At 36.8% G+C, this 22,465-nt stretch overlaps 1 protein-coding gene across 2 annotated transcripts in view; it reads left to right on the forward strand.

Moving 5' to 3' along the window:
* The window catches only part of NOX4 (NADPH oxidase 4), a 155,432-nt gene that overhangs the window by 123,193 nt on the left and 9,774 nt on the right, over positions 1–22,465 (forward strand). Inside the window, exons 14-17 of one of the 2 annotated variants that reach the window (XM_057750659.1) lie at positions 13,285–13,404; positions 14,958–15,066; positions 19,045–19,113; positions 20,502–20,602. In XM_057750659.1, the coding sequence (XP_057606642.1) occupies positions 13,285–13,404; positions 14,958–15,066; positions 19,045–19,113; positions 20,502–20,602 (399 nt within the window). The remainder of the gene's footprint in view (positions 1–13,284; positions 13,405–14,957; positions 15,067–19,044; positions 19,114–20,501; positions 20,603–22,465) is intronic. The other variant, XM_057750660.1, reaches the window with a different exon arrangement.

The following is a 22,465-nucleotide window of genomic DNA, read 5'->3' on the forward strand; positions in this document are numbered from 1 at the left end:
GCCTAAAAATCTAAGCACACACACATTACTAATTTTAATACTGTCTGATATGGTAGGAAATGAAATAATTGCTTGGGTTCATAAGCCATAAGGAATGTCCTATCTAGATGAGTAAGTGAAGTGAGTGCTAAAGCTCCTATTTGCCCTTAACACCATATCTATTTATCCCCCAAAGGTTAGAGCTGGTTTTAACAGGCCATATGTGTGGTGGACAAGAGATAAGTCCTGGGCTCTGAGGAGGGTTGGAGAGCAAATGAGAGACCCCTGCAAATGGCCCAGACTCTTCGAGTACAGTGTCCTCAGTGGATAGAGATTAAATAGTCTGCTCTGCAGAAGGAGGTAGTGGAGATAAATGACTTCTTTTGTCCTTGATTCTGAGAGGAATTGGAAAAGAAATCTCCCCTGATATTTAGTAACCACAAGCTCCATCTCACTTGGGTTGGAACAGTGAATTCATGATATGCATACAGCCCAATAAACACAGAGAGGAAAAATTAAAGTGATTCCAGATTCATGACATCATCTTGTGGCCTGGAAGAGGAAAATGGAAATCCTCTTTTGGGGAAACACATTTTAATCCTCAAAGGATTCCTATATGTGAGGAAACAAATCATGTTAGTAAAATTGTATATTTAAAAACTATAAAGCAGGACTTCCCTGGTGGCGCAGTGGTTAAGAACCTGCCTGCCGAGAGATCTCAAGATGGCGGCGAAATAGAGAGACGTGGAGTGCATCCCTCTCCACAGTTGCATTGGGAATGCACGGAAGGACGCAGTCATTCCCACAGAGAACCAGCTGAACACCAGCAGACGGCCTCGGACACCAGAAAGGGCAGCGGGGAGCCCGACATAGCCGGTAGGGAGGCATCTACGAGGGCTCAAAGAGGGTGAAGCGGCGGAGCTGTGGCAGACGGGAGGGAGTGAGAAACATACAGACGGTCCGCAGCGCAGCTCAGCGTTCCCGGACCGAGACATCGATCCACGGCTGAACGGAGGGTCCAGGAGCGGGAGCGTGGGAACCGGAGAGCTGGTTCAGGGGGAGAAACATTGTTGCCGGTAGGGTCACGGACCGAGAGCACAGGAGGGAAGAGGTCCGCGGAGAGCAGTGCCTGTCCCTGAGAGCTGCCCGGCCATGATGGCGGCTGGAGGCTGCAGGCTCCCGGGCGCGGGGGAGGAGCCGCGCGCATAGCCTCTCCCTCTCTTTCGGCGCCTCTGCAACAGGCAGTGGAGAGACGCCCTGCGGGCCACCTAAGGCACTCAGGGATAACAAGCACCCTCAGGCACTCGGGCGGGGCTAGATTAAAACTCCTTGCAACGCCAGCAGCAGGGAGGCTGCCGAGAGAAAAAAAAACAAAAAACAGCATCAAAAAGAAAAAACCCCGAGAGAGGCCCAACTCTAAGACTTTCTGTGTACGCCTGAGCCACCAGCGCCCTCTGCAACAGGCACCTCCAAGCCTGACTGAAACAACAGTGCGCCACTGCTCACTCACTCCCAGGAGAAGGAGCCACTATTGTACCCTCTCCCTCCCCACACACCGAGGCTTACAGACGAACAATAAAGGAACCTCTGCTGGTCACAGAATAACGCAAAAAAAAAAAACCCAAGGCAAGGAGAAGGACACTTACAGCTGAGACACTAAGGAAACAGAAATAGTAGTATCAATACCTATTGAACTGGTCCATTCTGGGATCAGTTCTGGATTTTTTTTTTTTTTTTTTTCTTTCTCTCTCTCTCTTTTTTTTTTTTTTTTTTTTGATTTATTAAATACGATCTTAGCCCTAAGGGATCTACAAGTTTTATAACATAATTTTTTAAGGATATTTTTTATTCTTTTTTTTTTTTTTTTTTTTTTTTGCCTTTTTATATACTTCTATATCTAGCTAAGTTTTTGGTAGTACGGACAAAATATCTTTCATACTTTCCTTTCATCCCTTTCTTTTATACACTTCTATTCCTTTCTTTTTCTTTGCATATTTCCAACCACATTACGCTCTTCTGTTCCCCTTTCTTCCAGCCATTTTAAGTGTATTTTATCTTAACATACTTATAAGCAACACTATCGGTCTGCTCAGACTCCTTGCTCTATTCTCCAGATGATGCACTGCCTTGGTATTAATATTAGGCTTTTGTCTTTATCTTAGTTCTTAGTACAGTTGTCTAATTACATTCTGAGAATCTCCATTCTCTCTGGTGGTACTCTGGCTCTTTTCTATATTTGATCCTAGCTTACAAAATCTCCCTGGATTGATGTTTGTATGTGTAAGGTGTTATTTGTTGTTTGTTTGCTTTTGCTTTTGTCTCTGATTTGTTCTGTTTCAGTTGTCAATTTCTGCTGGGTTTCTCTTTGAATATCTTATAGCACACTGGGGTTCTGTCAGATATTTCTAGAGCCTTATGTCCTAACGGATTCAATAATTGTGTGTCTTATACATGTATGTGTTTCCTAGACTGAATATTCATTTAATCCAATACTTGGACATTAGTCTGAGGCTTGGACAGTCTTCTATAAACACCTCTATCACCAGGACAAGCAACCCCAAAAGCTTGGACAACCATGAGGAAACAAAGAAACACCATGCAGGCAAAGGAGCAGGAAAAAAACCCACAAGACCAAATAAATGAGGAGGAAATAGGAAAAATGCCTGAAAAAGAATTCAGAGTAATGATAGTAAAAATGATACAAAATCTCGATAACAAAATAGAGAAAGTACAAGAAACAGTTCATAAGAACTCAGAAAAACAAACAGCAATGGATAACAAAATAACTGAAATTAAAAATACTCTAGATGCTATAACCAGCAGAATGACTGAGGCAGAAGAACGAATAAGTGAGTTGGAAGATAGAATGGGAGAAATAAACGCCACAGAGCAGGAAAAAGATAAAAAAATAAAAAGACTAGAAGACAGCCTCAGAGACCTCAGTGATAACATGAAGCGTACCAACATTCGAATTATAGGCATCCCAGAAGAAGAAGAAAACAAGAAAGGGTCTGAGAAAATATTTGAAGAGGTTATAGTGGAAAACTTCCCCAACATGGGAAAGGAAATAATTAACCAAATCCAAGAAGCACAGAGAGTCCCATACAGAATAAACCCAAGGAGAAATACACCAAGACACATATTAATCAAACTAACGACAATTAAACACAAAGAAAAAATATTAAAAGCAGCAAGAGAAAAGCAACAAACAACATATAAGGGAAAACCCATCAGGATAACAGCTGACCTTTCTACAGAAACTCTGCAGGCCAGAAGGGAATGGCAGGATATACTGAAAGTCCTGAAAGAGAGAAACCTACAGCCAAGAATACTCTACCCAGCAAGAATCTCAGATTTGAGGGAGAATTCAAAAGCTTTCCAGACAAGCAAAAGTTAAGAGAATTCAGCACCACCAAACCAGCCTTACAACAAGTGCTAAAGGAACTTCTCTAAGTAGGAAACACAAGAAAAGGAAAACACCTACAAATACAAACCCAAAACAATTAAGAAAATGGTAATTGGAACACACATGTCAATAATCACTTTAAATGTCAATGGATTAAATGCTCCAACCAAAAGACACAGACTGGCTGAATGGATACAAAAACAAGACCCTTCTATATGCTGCCTACAAGAAACCCACTTCAGACCAAGGGATACATATAGACTGAAAGTGAAGGGATGGAAAAAGATATTCCATGCAAATGGAAGTCAAAAGAAAGCTGGAGTAGCAATACTCATATCAGACAAATTAGGCTTGAAAGTAAAGACTATTAAAAGAGACAAGGAAGGGCACTACATAATGATCAAGGGATCCATCCAAGAAGAACATATCACAATGGTAAATATCTATGCCCCCAATATAGGAGCACCTCAATACATAAGGCAAATGCTAACAGCTATAAAAGGGGACATCGACAGGAACACAATTATAGTGGGAGACTTGAACACCCCACTTACATCAATGGACAGATCATCCAAACAGAAAATAAATAAAGACACACAAGCTTTAAATGACACATTAGACCATCTCGACTTAATTGATATTTATAGGACATTCCATCCAAAAACGACAGACTACACTTTCTTCCCAAGTGCACACGGAACATTTTCCAGGATAGATCACATCTTGGGTCACAAATCAAACCTCAGCAATTTCAAGAAAATTGAAATCATATCAAGCATCTTCTCAGACCACAACGCCATGAGACTAGATATCAATTACAGGAAAAAAACTGCAAAAAATACAAACACATGGAGGCTAAACAATTCACTCTTAAACAACCAAGGAATCACTACAGAAATCAAAGAGGAAATCAAAAAATATTTAGAAACAAATGACAACGAAAACACAACAACCCAAAACCTATGGGACGCAGCAAAAGCAGTTCTAAGAGGGAAGTTTATAGCAATACAGTCCTACCTTAAGAAACAAGAAAATGATCCAATAAACAACCTAACCTTACACCTCAAACAACTAGAGAAAGAAGAACAAAGAAACCCCAAAGTGAGCAGAAGGAAAGAAATCGTAAAGATCAGAGCAGAAATAAATGAAAAAGAAAGGAAAGAAACCATAGCAAAAATAAATAAAACTAAAAGCTGGTTCTTTGAGAAGATTAACAAAATTGATAAACCATTAGCCAGACTCATCAAGAAAAAAAGGGAGAAGATGCAAATCAACAGACTTAGAAATGAAAAAGGAGAAGTCACAACGGACACCTCAGAAATACAAAAGATCATGAGAGACTACTACAAGCAACTATATGCCAATCAATTGGATAACCTGGAAGAAATGGATACATTCTTAGAAAAATACAATCTTCCAAGACTGAACCAGGAAGAAATGGAAACCATGAACAGACCAATCACAAGTAAAGAAATTGAGGCAGTGATTAAAAATCTCCCAACACACAAAAGCCCAGGACCAGATGGATTCACAGGCGAATTCTATCAAACATTTCGAGAAGAGTTAACACCTATCCTTCTCAAACTCTTCCAAAATATTGCAGAAGGCGGAGCACTCCCAAACTCATTCTACGAGGCTACCATCACCCTGATACCAAAACCAGGCAAAGATGTCACAAAAAAAGAAAACTACAGACCAATATCACTGATGAATATAGATGCAAAAATCCTCAACAAAATACTAGCTAACAGACTGCAACAGCACATTAAAAAAATCATACACCACGATCAAGTGGGGTTTATCCCTGGGATGCAAGGATTCTTCAATATACGCAAATCAATCAACGTGATACATCATATCAACAAATTGAAGGATAAAAACCATATGATCATTTCAATAGATGCAGAAAAAGCTTTTGACAAAGTTCAACATCCATTTATGATAAAAGCTCTCCAGAAAATGGGCATAGAAGGAAATTACCTCAACATCATAAAAGCCATATATGACAAACCAAAAGCCAACATTGTTCTCAATGGAGAAAAACTGGAAGAATTCCCTCTAAGAACAGGAACAAGACAAGGGTGTCCACTCTCACCACTGTTATTCAACATAGTTTTGGAAGTGTTAGCCACAGCAATCAGAGAAGAAAAAGAAATTAAAGGAATCCAAATTGGAAAAGAAGAAGTAAAATTGTCACTCTTTGCAGATGACATGATATTATATATCGAAAACCCGAAAGACTCTACCAGAAAACTGCTAGCACTCATTGATGAGTTTAGTAAAGTAGCAGGATACAAAATTAATGCACAGAAATCTCTTGCATTCCTATACACTAACAATGGAAGAGCAGAAAGAGAAATTAAGGAAACTCTCCCATTCACCATTGCAACAAAAAGAATAAAATACCTAGGAATAAACCTGCCTAAGGAGGCAAAAGATCTGTATGCAGAAAACTTTAAGACATTGATGAAAGAAATCAAAGATGACACAAACCGATGGAGGGACATACCATGTTCCTGGATTGGAAGAATCAACATCGTGAAAATGACTGTACTACCCAAAGCAATTTACAGATTTAATGCAATCCCGATCAAATTACCAATGGCATTTTTCACAGAACTAGAGCAAGAAATCTTACGATTTGTATGGAAACGCAAAAGACCCCGAATAGCCAAAGCAATCTTAAGAAGGAAAAATGGAGTTGGTGGAATCAGGCTTCCTGACTTCAAACTATACTACAAGGCCATAGTGATCAAGACAGTATGGTACTGGCACAAAAATAGAAAGGAAGATCAATGGAATAGAATAGAGAACTCAGAAGTAAGCCCAAACACATATGGGCACCTTATCTTTGACAAAGGAGGCACGAGTATACAATGGAAAAAAGACAGCCTCTTCAATAAGTGGTGCTGGGAAAATTGGACAGCAACATGTAAAAGAATGAAATTAGAACACTTCCTAACACCATACACAAAAATCAACTCCAAATGGATTAAAGACCTACATGTAAGGCCAGACACTATAAAACTCCTAGAGGAAAACATAGGCAGAACACTCTTTGACATACATCAAAGCAACATCCTTTTTGACCCACCTCCTAGAATCATGGAAATAAAATCAAGAATAAACGAATGGGACCTCATGAAACTTAAAAGCTTTTGCACAGCAAAAGAAACCATAAACAAGACTAAAAGGCAACCCTCAGAATGGGAAAAAATAATTGCCTATGAAACAACGGACAAAGGATTAACCTCCAAAATATACAAGCAGCTCATGCAGCTTCATACCAAAAAAGCAAATAACCCAATCCACAAATGGGCAGAAGACCTAAATAGACATTTCTCCAAAGAAGACATACAGATGGCCAACAAACACATGAAAAGATGCTCAACATCACTCATCATCAGAGAAATGCAAGTCAAAGCCACAATGAGGTATCACCTCACACCAATCAGAATGGCCATCATCACAAAGTCTGGAAACAACAAATGTTGGAGAGGGTGTGGAGAAAAGGGAACTCTCCTGCACTGTTGGTGGGACTGTAAGTTGGTACAGCCACTATGGAAAACAATTTGGAGGTTCCTTAAAAAACTACAAATAGAACTACCGTATGATCCAGTAATCCCACTCCTGGGCATATACCCAAAGAAAACCATAATCCCAAAAGAAACTTGTACCATCATGTTTATTGCAGCACTCTTTACAATAGCCAGGACATGGAAGCAACCTAAATGCCCATCAACAAATGAATGGATACAGAAGATGTGGCATATATATACAATGGAATATTACTCAGCTATCAAAAGGGATGAGATGGAGCTATATGTAATGAGGTGGATAGAACTACAATCTGTCATACAGAGTGAAGTAAGTCAGAAAGAGAAGGACAAATATTGTATGCTAACTCACATATACGGAATCTAAAAATGGTACTGATGAACTCAGTGACAAGAACAAGGAAGCAGATACAGAGAATGGACTGGAGAACTCGAGGTATGGGAGGGGGCGGGGGGTGAAGGGGAAACTGAGACGAAGCGAGAGAGTAGCACAGACATATATATACTACCAACTGTAAAATAGTCAGTGGGAAGTTGTTGTATAACAAAGGGAGTCCAACTCGAGGATGGAAGATGCCTTAGAGGACTGGGGCAGGGAGGGTGGGGGGGACTCGAGGTGGGGGCGTCAAGGAAGGGAGGGAATATGGGGATATGTGTATAAAAACAGTTGATTGAACCTGGTGTACCCCCAAAAAAATAAAATAAAATAATAAAAAAAAAAAAAAAAAAAAAAAAAAGAACCTGCCTGCCAATTCAGGGGACATAGGTTTGATCCCTGGTCTGGGAATATCCCACATACTACAGAGCAATAATCCCGTGGGCCACAACTACTGAACCCACATGCCACAACTATTGAGCCCATGTGCTGCAACTACTGAAGCCTGTGCGCCTAGAGCCCGTGCTCCACAAGAGAAGCCACTGCAATGAGAAACCTGTGCACCACATCGAAGAGTAGCCCCCACTCACTGCAGCTAGAGAAAGCCCATGTGCAGCAATGAAGACCCAATGCAGCCAAAATAAATACATAAGTAAATAAAACTAAAATAGATATATATAAAATGAAAATAAAAAGTGTAAAACAAATGTTTAATATGTCTGAAGAAATAAAAGAGTATTAAAGTAACAATTAAGAGACAAGGGCCAATCAAATTTCTTATGACACTTTTGAAAAAGCCAGTAGAGCTTCTAGAAGTGAGAGATACAATATCACAAACTTGAGCAGTTTTTCGCAGCATGGAGAGAATAAATGAATTGTCAGATAGAACTGAAAATTATTCAGAATGCAACACAGAGACAAAGATATGGAAAATATGAAAGAAAGGTTGAGATATGGTAGATGGAGTGAGAAGTTCACGCATTCCTTTACATTAGAGTTTCAAAAGGAAAAAAAAAACAAGTGAAGGAGATGTACTATGTGAAGAAATAATAGCCCAAATTCAGGGATATCAATAAATCTCAAGCAACATAATAAAAAGAAATTCACCCTAGGAAAAATCGTAATTTACTTAGAGAAAGGTAAAAGCAGACACAACACAACAGAAAAGTAGTCAAGAAAAGAAAGAGGAGGGGAAGAAACAAACAGTTGGACAAAGAATACAAGGTGATGTTGTGGTAAGTAATTCAGCATCATTGAACTAAATTCTGCAGTTCGAAGGAAAAGGCTGTCCGACTAGAATAAGGAAATGAAATAGGGCAATAAGCTGTTTTCAAGAGATTTGCTCAGAACATAAAGGTAAAGACAGCCTGAAAAGTTAAAGAAGTGAAGAATACAGCAGAGAAATTCTAACCAAAGAAATATTGTTTCAGATAAAATAGACTTTAAGGTAAAAATATTTTCAGACATAAGAAGAGTTAATAGTCAATGAAAAAAATGTTCAGTTGATTATTTCTCTGGTTGAAAGAATTAGAATGAACTTCTTTTTTTAGGAAGATAGTTTTGGTTTGTTTGGTTTCGTAAACAGAAATGGAGCTCATTCTGGTGGTCGGTATAAACCACTTATTAGATGTTGTGGCCTTGAGGAAATATTTAAACTTCTAGAACCTCAGCTTCCTAATCGGTGAAGTAGAAAATACCATTTAACTCTTGTTTAATAATTACAACTATTTCATCAAAAGCATGTAGCACTGTGCCAATCACATAGCTCTATTGACGCCAGAAGAGTGAAGGAAAAGACTGTTTGTTTTACACTGTAGTATCTTTACATAAACAGCAAGATTAGGCCTAAAAATTTATTTTGGTTAGAAAAATAATCCTTGGGTTGCCTCATTTATTCAAAGATAGCTATTTTCTTATTTAAAAAAAACCCTCACCGCCCCAGAGGCTTGTTAAATTCTGAAATTTCATTAAAAATAACATTTCCTTTGACAGCAACCCAGATAGAATATGTGAAGGAATGCCCATTTTTGCCAAACACAGGATTGATCTGAGATCAGATCAGAACTTTAGAGATGTGTTTTGTAATCTTTAAAACACTGTAAAGTTGTTCAGTGTTATTATCCATTTAATGCCGATTAAAAAAATATTATTTATTTTTACCTTTATACACGGCCTTCTCACAGCCTTTTCTTTCATTGGGTACAGCTAATAGTCACAAGATCTTTTAGGCTAGCGTATCACATCCTTTGTTTATTCTTGTAAAATATATTTATTGAATGAAGTCTATTTTCTAATGCAAAATTTTAATTCCTGAGAAACTAGCATATTTCAAAATGTATAATTAAACAGTAATTTTATGGTCACAGAGAAATTGGGGACAGAGAATTCCAGAATCATAACAGCAAAGCTATTCAACCTCCCCACTCCTCACCCTCCCCACTCCTCACCCTCCCCACTCCTCACCCTCACCCCTTGCTATAATCTCCGTAATAAAAATGTTTTGTTTTTTTAACTTTTAAGTGCATGGCTATAAAACTTGTAAACACCACTGAACAATTCTAACATTTGACCCCATCTTGCTTTTGCTGAGAATAATCGTCTCCTTTTCCTATCACTGCAAAGACTATTGTCAACTGGAGAGGGGGAGAAAACGTACAACGTAAGAGCTGGGAGTCGAGTTTATTCTGTATCTTACTGAGGAATGTAGCCCAGAAGACAGACAGCCTTTTAGATAGCTCTGAAGAACTGTTCGGAGGTAGGGGTGGAGGCCAGTGTACGTGGGATTTCTGCAAAGGGGTACGTGCAGTCAAGCACACATTTTAGCAGAAGGTTGCTGCTAGCCACGAGGAACAGATATGCCAGTGAATGACTTTAGTGCTTTTCCAAGTGTGGGAAGATGCAAGAATCCAGGTTCATAAAAAATTTCTCCTGAAATATTTCTAACTATATGAAGGCCTTTTTTTGCCTGTTTTCCCAGAGCACAGAGCCCCTCATTTTGATGTTGGCCCTGAACTCCTTTCAGGGTGTACTGTAGGTCAGCGACCGCAGTGGCTAGTGACTTTTCTTGTAGAACTGGATGGTGGGCAACTTTCTTTGTTTTACGCTATCACTGGCAAAGGTATACATTCTTTTCACTTCTTTCATCACCTATCTGATGGAGCACACGGCTGCTCAAACAAAGCAGCTGTGTGGCAACGGTGCCCTTCCTTTCCTGCTTACGCACAAACAGGGTTAGTTCCAGATAATTCTCACATATAACCAATGGCTGTCACCAAAGCACATCTTATTTCCAGGCAGAAAGTTGTATTTAGATCTGTGACTGAGATGCAAAACCTGACAGATTCTCTTTACAGACTAGACCCTGGTCTATCGTTCTTCACCTCTCACTCTTCCTCACACCTTGTTCCCCACCCTCACCCCAGGATTCCATCTAGGAGGCATGGAACTTCAGACCGGTCATGGCACCTTGTGGTCTTAAGTTCCTCGTTTGTTGAATGGGGATAATGATACTGTACCCACATTATAAACTGTTGAGATTATAATATGTGAAAAGTACAAAGCCTTGTGTGCATGTAATGTGGATATATAATATGCTTAAATTGTGTGTTATACTTCTCAAATTGTGCCTTATTTCCTACTTGTGTGTGTTTTGGTCTCAGCCACTTGCCTCTTTATAACCCCCTTGAAGACTGAAATTGCAATTACTCAATTACTCATCTCTTTCTATTTTTTTCCTCTTGTTTTCTTATGTCTGTCTCTTTTTTTTTTTTTTTTTTACTGTGCCTTACTCAGAGTAGAATTACATAAGAGCACATTAATTTCCCCCCCATTTATTTAATCTCCTTCAAACCAAATTCCTGTCTACATTTCTCATCTCACACTGACTTAGTTCATTTCTTGTACTGATGCTGGACTTTCCGAGAGCCTGATGGTACACTGATACCATTAAAATAAAGCATGTCTGATGTTTGTGGCCATTTACAATTCTTAGTAGGCTCTTTTTGTGTTATCACATCTGATTGGTACTTTTTTAGATGAAGAAAATCAGAGTTAGGACAAGCAACATGTCTGTGATCCCAATGCTAGTAAGTGGCTAGAACCCTAAGTTCTTGTTTTCTTGCCCAAAGTTATTTCAGAAAACCAGGGAGTAGTTATTTAGGATGTAGGGAGGGTGTGTGTGGGAATGTGTGGGTTGGAAAACAGACAAGTAGGAAAGAGGTAATTTCATGTAATGAAATTACTTCTCTCTCTATTCTTTGCTGGTTAAATAAAATGTCCTTGTGTTTGCTATTCCTTTTAGGAAGTGTTGAGGATGAAAAATAATTTTCTCTTTACCCTTCTAGGTTCTTGGCTGACACTCCCCTGTAATAAGAGACAGATTAACAGGATTAACAATAAAGATATTTATATCATAAAGCTGACACAAATTTTCTTTTTGGACAGTTACTATTTTTTAAGGAAAAAAAAAATTTTATAAAAGGAAAAAAACTTTAAAATAGCAATGTTTTACATATATGGGTCTCTTTTTTTAACATAAAGATACCTAGAACTAGGCAGTCCATAGAGAGTATGGCAATTTTATAGTCATCAAAGATAAGTGTTTAGACCATCAAGTCAACATTTCAGGCACCCGGAAGGAGAAAAGAAGGGGACAAGGATAGAGATGCAACTTTTAACTGAGACAGCTTCCTTCAAGGAACCTTCCAATTTTTCTAATTGCACTTTCATTTATGGCACATTAGGCAGAATATAGTCGCACAGCCAAAATAGATGCAAAGCAGTGTGGGGAATGTATTTTGGCTGGGCACTTTGCTTCCCTGAAAAACATTAATGTTTTGTTACTAAGCACGCATGAGACCTAAATGTCCATCAACAGAGGAATGGATAAAGAAGAAGTGGTGTGTGTGTGTGTGTGTGTGTGTGTGTATGTGTGTGTATACATACATATATATATATATATATATATAAAATGGAATATTACTCAACCATAAAAAGAATGAAATAATGCCATTTATAGCAACATGGATGGACTAGAGATTATCATACTAAGTAAGCCAGACAAAGACAAATATCATATGATACTGCTTTATGTGGAATCTAAAAAAAGTGATACAAATGAACTTATTTACAAAACAGAAATAGGCCCACAGACATAGAAAACAAACTTATGGTTACCAAAGGAGAAGTGAGGAAGGGATACATTAGGAATTTAGGATTAATATATACACACTTCTGTATATAGAGCAGGTAACCAACAAGGACTTACTATATGCCCCAGGGAACTATACTCAATATTTTGTGATAACCTATAAAGGAAAATCATCTGAAAAAGAATAGATATATGTATATGTATAACTGAATCACCCTGCTGTACACCAGAAACTACCACAACAGGAAGAATATTGAGTGAACAATTAGCAAGTTTCATTGTAGTTAAGGATTTCACACACATACACATGCACGCATGTGCACACACACACGTGCATTTGAATATACAATCACAAGTAGAGTAATTAGACATTCCTTTGAGATTCTTCTCTGGCTATTTCTATGCTAATAAACCTAACCAGGGCAAGAAGAGGAACAGGGTTAGTTTCTTTTCTGTTCACATGGTAAAGATTTCAGGAAATATTTCTGCTACTGGCTTTACCATGGAGAATAACATTGAATTTAGACATAGTAAAACGAGATATTTTAATTTGGTCCAATATAGTAATAAAATAGATCACTTTAAATGAATGTTTCCTTCAAAATAGGCATGCTTTGAAACAGATGTACTTGTTTTAATGTTGACAGTTCACTAGCAACATTTCTTGTTCCTTCAAGCTCATCACTATGAGAAACAATGAAATGAGGCCCAAGCCATCACAAAGCCTAGACACTAGATTTAACATGTTTGCCACACATTATAGACATTTAATTTCACTCATTTTCATTCTTTCCACCGTTGTCTGCCTCCTCCACAGGCTATACATTGATGGTCCCTTTGGAAGTCCATTTGAAGAATCACTGAACTATGAGGTTAGCTTCTGCGTGGCTGGAGGCATTGGAGTAACTCCTTTTGCGTCAATACTCAACACTCTGCTGTATGTCATTTTGATACATTATATTAGTCTAAATAGAGAACTGTCCATATTTCAGACATCTCTCTTTCAGTAAGAAGTAATTCCTTACAGACTTCTTTTACTTACTGTTCAGGGAACTCCATTTACTGATTAATAAGGGGAATGATAGAGTGATTCTGAATACGTGGTCTATAGCTTTCAGCATGTTCTCTTGTAAAATAATGTCAGTATCACAATTATACATTCCTCTGTCGTTTTCCTCTATTAAAGTCATTCCACCAGCCTCTACTTCTTTACTTTCTCATCAGGAGTAAGTAGCATTACTAATTCATTTAGTCAACAACATTTTTGAGCTCTTATGTGCCAGTTTATCTTGTAGTTACTGGTAATGCAGCAATGACTGAAGAGAGTCCCTGCCCTTAAAAAGTTTACATTCCGATGGGGCAGGTAGAAGATAAACCAGTGAAAAATTCATAAATAACATTATTTCAGAAATTATTAGAACTATGGTGAAGAGGAGAGAGATTAGTGGGGTATAGAAATAAAGGGCCAGGGTTATTTTAGAAGTATGGTCAGGGAAAGCCTTTCTGAGGAGATGACAAATAAGCACATCATTCCTTGGTCTGTTACTCAGCAAATTTACAACAGACTGAAGAATAAAAATTTCTAAAGTAAGACTGCTTAACCAGGATATACTTATTCAATTACTTTAGTTCTAGAATTATAAGCAAAAATTAATTGACAGTAATTGTCATGAAACCACAAGCAAAATTTATTCCATTCACTTTTCAAGAAAACACAATTTGCATTAAAAGTCCATTTTATATAAAATACTAAAAAGGAAATAATAAGTTGAAGTGGTGTTTGAATGATATTTTATTTCAATTTTAAATACTTTGATATAAATTTGGGACTTTTGGAGGTTCTTAGAAAAATAACTATATTCCAAACCAGAAATTATTTGTTCCTGAAAACGTATTGTAAGTTATTTGGGCCCCTAAAGTTTAGAAAAAGGACAAATATTTTCTTAACCTCAAGCCTACTTCATAATTCTAAGGAGGAATCCAGACTTGGAATTGTGAGTTGCTGGAATGCATTACATAGTAGGTGATTGTGAAATCTCTTTCTTTAATGATTATTAAGAAGGGGATAAACAACCAACTTTCTGGAATGGTTTTGGCTCATTTTGCCTGGAAGCCAGGGCAAGAGGACCATTGGAGCCCTGTTGAGTGATAGAATTCACTGCAAATAGAGAACTTTTTTTTTCTGAGATGCAGAGCTGATGTTACTCTGATCTGGGAGTTTAGTTTATTACCTTCAGATGGAAATGGGTGATATGGATATAATACCCACAAGCATGAACACTTAAATTCATGGAGTATATCATATCTTTGAGTCAGTACATTGCGTTTTAAATAAACTTGGGAGTTAAAGTAAGTGGTATGTCAGATGCTAGAATGTAAATGACTGTTTTTTCTTTGGGTTGCTTACTAATGAGAAGCAAAATTTCAAGGATATAGAGATTCTTAATTTTTTGCCATCATAATCACTATCATGTTATTTTAATTTTAAAGGGATGACTGGAAACCATACAAGCTTAGAAGACTATATTTTATTTGGGTGTGCAGAGACATCCAATCCTTCCGTTGGTTTGCAGACTTACTCTGTGTGTTGTATAACAAGGTAAAATTAGGTTTGTTTTTACTTTTGCAGCTTTTTTAATGTAAAAATAGCTATTTTATTTTAAATTATAAAAGTATTAAGTGTTCCCTATAGAATAAACCAGAAAATACGCATATAATATTGTGGAGGGGAAAAAAATCCCTTAAACTTAAAAAAAAAAAAACCCCATAGAGGTAAAATCTGTTAATAATTTGGTATCCATCTTTTCTGATATTGGTATCTGTGAATTTCTGTGTATATTTAGGACATGTTTTAACATAGAAATGTATGCATATGGCTAGTGATGTATGAATATGGGAAGGTGAATGCATATGAGATTGTGACAGAGGACAGATGGAGGAAAGCTTCAACAGGAAATTTCTTACACCTTTCATCCTTTGTTCTAATAGCTTTTATCTCTTATCTCCACCTTCAGTATTCCAGGTTGGATCATCAGCGGACTTTTGGCACAGTATACAGAATTTCAGAAACCCCAAATTCTAGGTTTTATTCCTTACAGAGATGAAAGCAGGCATTTTCATCTATCCTACGTGTAACCTTTTACTTATCTGTTATTATATCTATCTTTGTTTTTCAAATTATTCAAGTAATACACATATGCATCTTTACTATAAATTTTTCTAATAATCCACATGAAGCAAAATCCCCACCCAATCTATGTAAACAGATGTAACTGGCAAGCATTCTATAAATTCTGTCATGCTATTTGTATTGTTCTGCAAATTGCTTTTTATAAACTTACTATCTAACCAGACATAAAAGGACAACTATTGTGTGATTCCCTTTATGCAGGGGACCTAGAGTAGTCTAATTCATAGAGACAAAAAGTAGCATGGTGATTGCCAGAGGTTTCCAGGAAGGGCAAATGGGGAGTTACTGTTTAATGGACACAGAGTTTCAGTTTGGAAGGATGAAAAAGTTCTGGAAATGGATTGGTGGTGATGGTTGCACAATAATGTGAGTGTATTTAATGCTAATCAACTGTATACTGGAAAATGGTTAAAATGATCGATCTTATGCTATGTATATTTTACCACAATAAAAAGAAGTGCAGACTCCAGGGACTCACCAAGGGCCTGCTAAATCAGGAGAAAAAAAAAAGGGGGGAGAGATGAGAAGCCATTGAAAGGATCTGAGCATATTTATATGATTGTAGATCATCTTGAGGGTATGTGTGAAAATACCAAGCCTCAGGGTACTGCAGTTTCTAGAGGAGCAGAAGATGAGTAATAAGTCAATAAAGGAGACTGGTCAGAGTGGCCAGTGAAGTAGTAGGAAACCAAGAGGTAGTTCTGTCCTTGAGGTTAAGGGAGGAAAATCTTTCAAGCAGAGCATCTTCACCACTGTCAAATGTGTAAGTATTTTTTCCAGGTTAATGCCTGAGATTGGACTTCCTGAATTCGAGTCTCTGAGGATTTTGGGAATTTATTTAAATGTTTAATATATACTGACAAAATGTCCCCCAAGCAGGCTAAAATAATTTACATTGCCACCAAAGAATATAAGAGAAATTTATTCCAAACATTATATTACCAATCTTTTAAATTTCTATCCATCTCTTAAACAGTGAGATCTCACTGTATTTTTCCCTGAACGCTAGTGAAATTCAACTTCTCTTCCTATGCTTATCAACCACTTGTATTACTTCTTGGATTTCCTAATTCTTCCTTTGCCTGTTTTTCTAGTTTAAAAAAAAATTTGAACTGATATGGAGCCTATACTTCTTTTAATAAAAGGCTATAATTGGATCCAAGATGTGGAAAGGTACATTTGAATAATAGATGCTTTGTAAGGCAAGTAGCAGGGCAGGAAAGGAATAAAGGAAAGAAAAAAAATATAAGTGGCCGGACATTCAAAGTAGTTGAATCTTAAGATTTCTTCTCAAGTTTTTTGGTGAATATGCTTTACCTTTAGGATTCCATAGAACAAATAATATAAAAGCTTAAAACTGGTGTAAACAATGTGGTGATGGTTACCTTGTACACACATCTCTGCATACTTGTTTTGATTTTTCACATCAAGAGCATGAACACTGGTTCTTTAATTGTGCCCCTGAGGGTTAAAAAGAAAAATCTTTTATTATTTTCTGTGTTTGCCACTGAGTTACCAAGTTCAGCGTGTGTGTGTGTGTGTGTGTGTGTGTGTGTGTGTGTGTGTGTTTCTTTAGTAGATACTATTGCTTGTTTTCAGTGAAGGATAAGTTATAATGGAGACATTGAAATCATTAAATACATTATTTAAATCTGCTTGCTTCTTTCTGGAGGCTATGGGCACTAAACACCAGTTATTGATGCAGGAGTTATTGGGGTGATCTCAGAGCAGTATCCTGGTAGCTCTTTAAAACAAAAATCAATGCAAATCATGTGTTTTGTGAGATGCTATCCATTACTGGCACATGGAAACTCCTCAGTGTCCTCACAATTAAAATTCATAAACCCTGATTCAATTCCTAAAGGGCCTTAAAATGACTTTAGTGTTTGGATGTAACTTGAGGCAGCTGTGGTGTGGAATTTAATGATTATATTTTAAGAATATTATGGGTGCTGAAAATTACCACTGTCCTTTCAAAGTAAAACATGTTTTTATTGGGATTTTATAAGTTAGAGTTGCCACCTGTCAGAAAATGTATAATTTTAGATCTGGAAGAAACCTGTAAGATAATGTCATTCAACCCTATAACCGTCCTGATGAAGAAACTGAGGCCTTTATAAATTGAATAACTCCCTAGAAGTCTCAAGGTCAGACAGTGATGGCAATAGAAACAAGTCTCTCAGTCATCTGCCAGGTGCCCTTATGATTATAATGGGTGCCAGAGGAGTGATGTAACCTCACTTAATCACTTCCTACTTGCAAAATGACTTCTTTTGCATTCCCGAACCTTCTATTTAGAAATCATTTAAAAATCATTACTTTCACACTCTGTAGAAATAGTGCTTGAAATCAATTGATCCTTTTGCTACAATGAGGTCCAGCAAAGCCATACCATCTCCAGCAAACCTACTGTGCCCACTGATGCTCAAGAAATAGTTTGGCTATTGAAGAAGTGCTGGTCTCTTCTAAGCCTTTCCGTGGGTTCTACACATCAGATGCTCATCCCCTTGTCCAGAGTGCACCATGGTTATTGTGTTCTTCCTTCTCTTCTATTTTTGATTCCTTTTCCATATCTTTTAGCATCTCCTTATTTCAGGATAGTGAAAGGAGGCCTGAGAGGAATAGTATTTCTTTAAATGTAGATTTCAGAAGTCAGGATTCAGTCCGAGTAAGGCCAGAGTCGTTAGCAGATTCATTTTTGCCTTCTGGTAAAGGGAAGCATATGGGGACAAAACGCTTTACCCCCTTTGCTAAATTCGTTTTTCTTCAGATGTTTTTCTTTGTCAGTTTATTTTTCAAGGTATCAAAACGTTTGAGAGCTTTTCCAGACTATTTTATTTTGGCAGGTATATTTCCTGCCTCATACATTTTTGTACAAGGGAAAACAGTGCTGAGTAGGAAGAAGGTAGGAACTGGAACCAGGTTTTGTTTGTTTTTGTTTGTTTTGTTTTGTGTGATTCCTAGCATGCCTATTAAGTATCACTTTTTTTACTTTTAAAGAAATCATATTCTTTCTGAAAGTGAACTCGAGTAAAATTTAGAGGATCTTGGGGAATAAAATGAGAAATAATTGGGAAGGATTTAGGGGAATATTAGTGTAGCATTTAGCATGTTTGATTTTGTATCTATGAAGGTAACAGAGAACTAATCCCATCCACTACCTCCATCATAACTAATTAAACCAACAGGTGGCATGTTATTAATTTTAGAATCTGACATGTATGTGGTACATATATATGTATGTATGTATGTATGTACATTTGCTCATAGATGTTGGCTGTGATAAGACAATACATCTTAAATCGTAGAATCACATATGTTAGGATAGAAGAGAGTCTGTGTATACAGAACAAATTTTAATGTCTGTTTACTTTTATGTCCTCTCAGTTTTGGCAAGAGAACAGACCTGACTATGTCAACATCCAGCTGTACCTCAGTCAGACAGATGGGATACAGGTATGTGATTGGATGTTATTGTAAATTAAACAAGTGCCTTGAGAATAGAAGATTTACTATAGGGGCTGTGCTAGAAGAAAATTTCTGCAGGTGGTTTGAAGAGACATTTCCCAGAGCGAAGCCTCTTTTGGAATGTGTCCGGCAAACTCATGGCTTGTCCTTGAAGTCAGCCGTATTCTGCCTTTCACTTGTCCTCACGGGGAGCTGGAGCAGACCTTTGAGTTCCTCTCTCTGCTTTTCACAGTCACCTCATCTAGAGATGAGAACATATGTGAACAGTCTTGTGATTGCATTCATCTAGGGGAGGCTTTATGTGGCGAGAGAAGATAAGGTCATACACAATTAAGCTTGTTTCTCTTCAAGGGAAACTACATAAAGTAATAGCCATCATGCATTATTTACTTCACTGCTAGGCGCTGTGCTGAGCATTTCATATACATTATCTCATGTACTTCCAACAGACTCAAGAGGTAAATGATATTGCAATCCCATATCACAGATGAAGAAACTGTTTACAAACAACACTGAAGAGCTGAATAACCGTATAAACGTGGACATGAAATGGTTTCACAAGTTTTACTATAGTATTTTCCATCATACATTTTCTATAATACTTTGAATACAAAATATGAAAGCTTGTCAGTTACTTCAAAACTCATCTAAGCCTATTTTCTAGTCAGATTTCTACCCTACTTGGTATATAAAAACATTTTATTTTATGTTCTCATGAAGAAAGTCATTATTCCTCATGGTTTCGCTGTAATTAAGGTATGGAGCATAAATTATATCTGGTTCTCAGTTTGTCTGCCCGGGACTCAAGACACTTTCTTCTCTCTTCTCACTTCACTCTCTTTATCACCAATTCAGATCTAATACTCTGTTAATTGCAAACACCAGTCCATTAGAAGTTGTTTCTTGATAGATCCCAAATTTGGAGCTTTCTGTTTTAGGCTATTATATCCAGGATCATTTCCCTAAATTTATGGTGACAATTTGTAGTATTTTACTCATATAATGAGCCAAATATGATAACTTTGCAGTACAAAAATGCTTCAATAAAGCTTATATACTGTGCCTTTTTTGAGAGTAGGCAATTAGAATGCGTTCTTTAATGCTGCAGTTGCTTAAAAATGAAGCAACTAACTGAAGTCTAGGAAAATCAGCTATTTGTAATACTGGCATTCAAGAAGATAATGGATTTTAAAGGGAAAGAGGGAGGAAATGAAGCTTCTAAATGACTGTGCTTAATAGGTTGCCATTTGATACTTATATTCTTTATATCACAGCAATTTGGTAGAAAGCCATAGAACCAGCAAAGATGATGTTAGAGAAACGGGTTATTTGTCCAACTCCATGTCATATAAAATATAGTGTTTTCTTTTTGGCAGAAGATAATTGGAGAAAAATATCAAGCACTGAATTCAAGACTTTTTATTGGACGTCCTCAGTGGAAACTTCTGTTCGATGAAATAGCAAAATGTAATAGAGGGTAAGTGCTATTCCTCAAAAAATTTGACATGTGGCTAATGATCAAATTAAAATATTCCCAAATCATCATATGAAGTTTTTAAAGATTACTTAGTAATGGGTTTACAAATTACAGAGTCACTTAAACACTCAGTTATCACTACCAAGGGGGAAAGCAAGGCAGGGACCACCTCAAGTATCTGTAATGCCAAATAATTAAAATTTGGCTTAAAAATAGTATATAAAGTATTCATGAACTAGACTCTTCTAGCTACTTTTAAATTTGTATAAATCCATATTATAAAGGGTGTTCATTCCCATAGCATAAATCAGGTAATCATTGGTAAAGTTTTTTTTAAATCACATTAGTAAACAAGGGAGCTCTTCAGGTAGTTCTGACAGTGAATGCACTTAAAAATCAGATTTTTGGTACCTTTTTACCAGAATGAATACATTTTAAAAAACTGTTAGTTTTTAAAACTCTTTAATATGTAGTCTGTAAATAAGAAATATTTCTAAACATATTTTTTCTTTGAAGCTGTAATTCTATAAAGAATTCCAGCATTATGGGCTATATATCTTTGATCCAAAGATATTAGTATTGAAGGAAAGCATTAATTTAAGGGAAAGACTAGGGAGCCCATTTGTCTTCTGTAAAATTATCATATCATGGTGTAGGGCAATGGTCTATAAGAATTTTAAAAGTCTTTGGAAAACCATATACCCACTCACACATTTTAAAGTTGGCATCGAAAAAGTTTCATCATAAGTTTAAATAGTTCCAAAGGCTGTAATTTCTAACATACTGCAGATATTGACATTTTAAAATTAATGTAACTCTTCTAAACATATCTGCTGGAATCTAAATACCAACTCATATATTTGTATCTTTTATAGCTCTCATTATCAGCTAGAAATTTTACATCACTTTTTTGTCTAGTTGAACTTGTATTTCTATCCTGTTTAACTTGCAGAATTTTGCCAAAATTCAATATAATTTTACACTTGAACTAATCCTACCTTTGTTGCTAAACTAAATACACTTCTGCAATAAGAATGTATATAAATTGAAGATTTAATTTTTAAAATTTCCTGTAACTCTAAAGCACCAGTGATCATTTTTCTCTTCTAGATTGAGTTATCATTACAATTATTAGCATATAGTTGATTAATTTATAGTTTTAAAAGTATGTTTTGATAAATATAAAAAGGATATTTAATTGTAAACTAACGAGGCCGCTTATTAGATGGAGAGTTTTTTTAAAGCCCCGATTTATAAATTCATGGATGAATATGATCTATTGAAATAATCACAGGTTCACCATGGCATTTGGCTTCGTCTTCAGAGATTTTGTTTTAGGAATCATGGTGTGAAGCCACAGAAGCAACATCTAAAAAGGAATATAGTGACCCATGTAATTCAGATTGCAGCCATATGTGAAAGCACTTCTATATTTCCTTCCCTTGATGAAGTAATTTTGGGTTAAAGAGGAAAGCATTATTTAGAAAGCAGAGGTCCTTTGTAATATTCGGGTCCCTAGTTTAAGACAAAAGTCAACCCACTTTTGGTTATATTTCTTTCCCCAAAATCATCCACCTTAGATGTAATCATCTTGCTGTACTCACCTGGGTCTTGCTATGCACCACAGATGCCTTCCTCCCTAATGACATTTAATTGACTTCTGACAAGCATTCTTTTGTTAGTTTTCACAGTATAGTGCTGAAAACTTTGATAGTTCTTTTCTTTGTTTTGCTTGTTTGGTTTTGTTCAATTCTGAAACCAAACCCCCAAACAGTAGAGGATCATTTGCAAGAAATTACATTGAGATTTTTGGTTTCTTTGGTTAGTTCTCAAGAGAGAACGTTCATTTTCTTTAAACAGCAA

Source organism: Hippopotamus amphibius, chromosome 9 (genome assembly GCF_030028045.1).
Source record: "Hippopotamus amphibius kiboko isolate mHipAmp2 chromosome 9, mHipAmp2.hap2, whole genome shotgun sequence".
NCBI lineage: Eukaryota > Metazoa > Chordata > Mammalia > Artiodactyla > Hippopotamidae > Hippopotamus > Hippopotamus amphibius.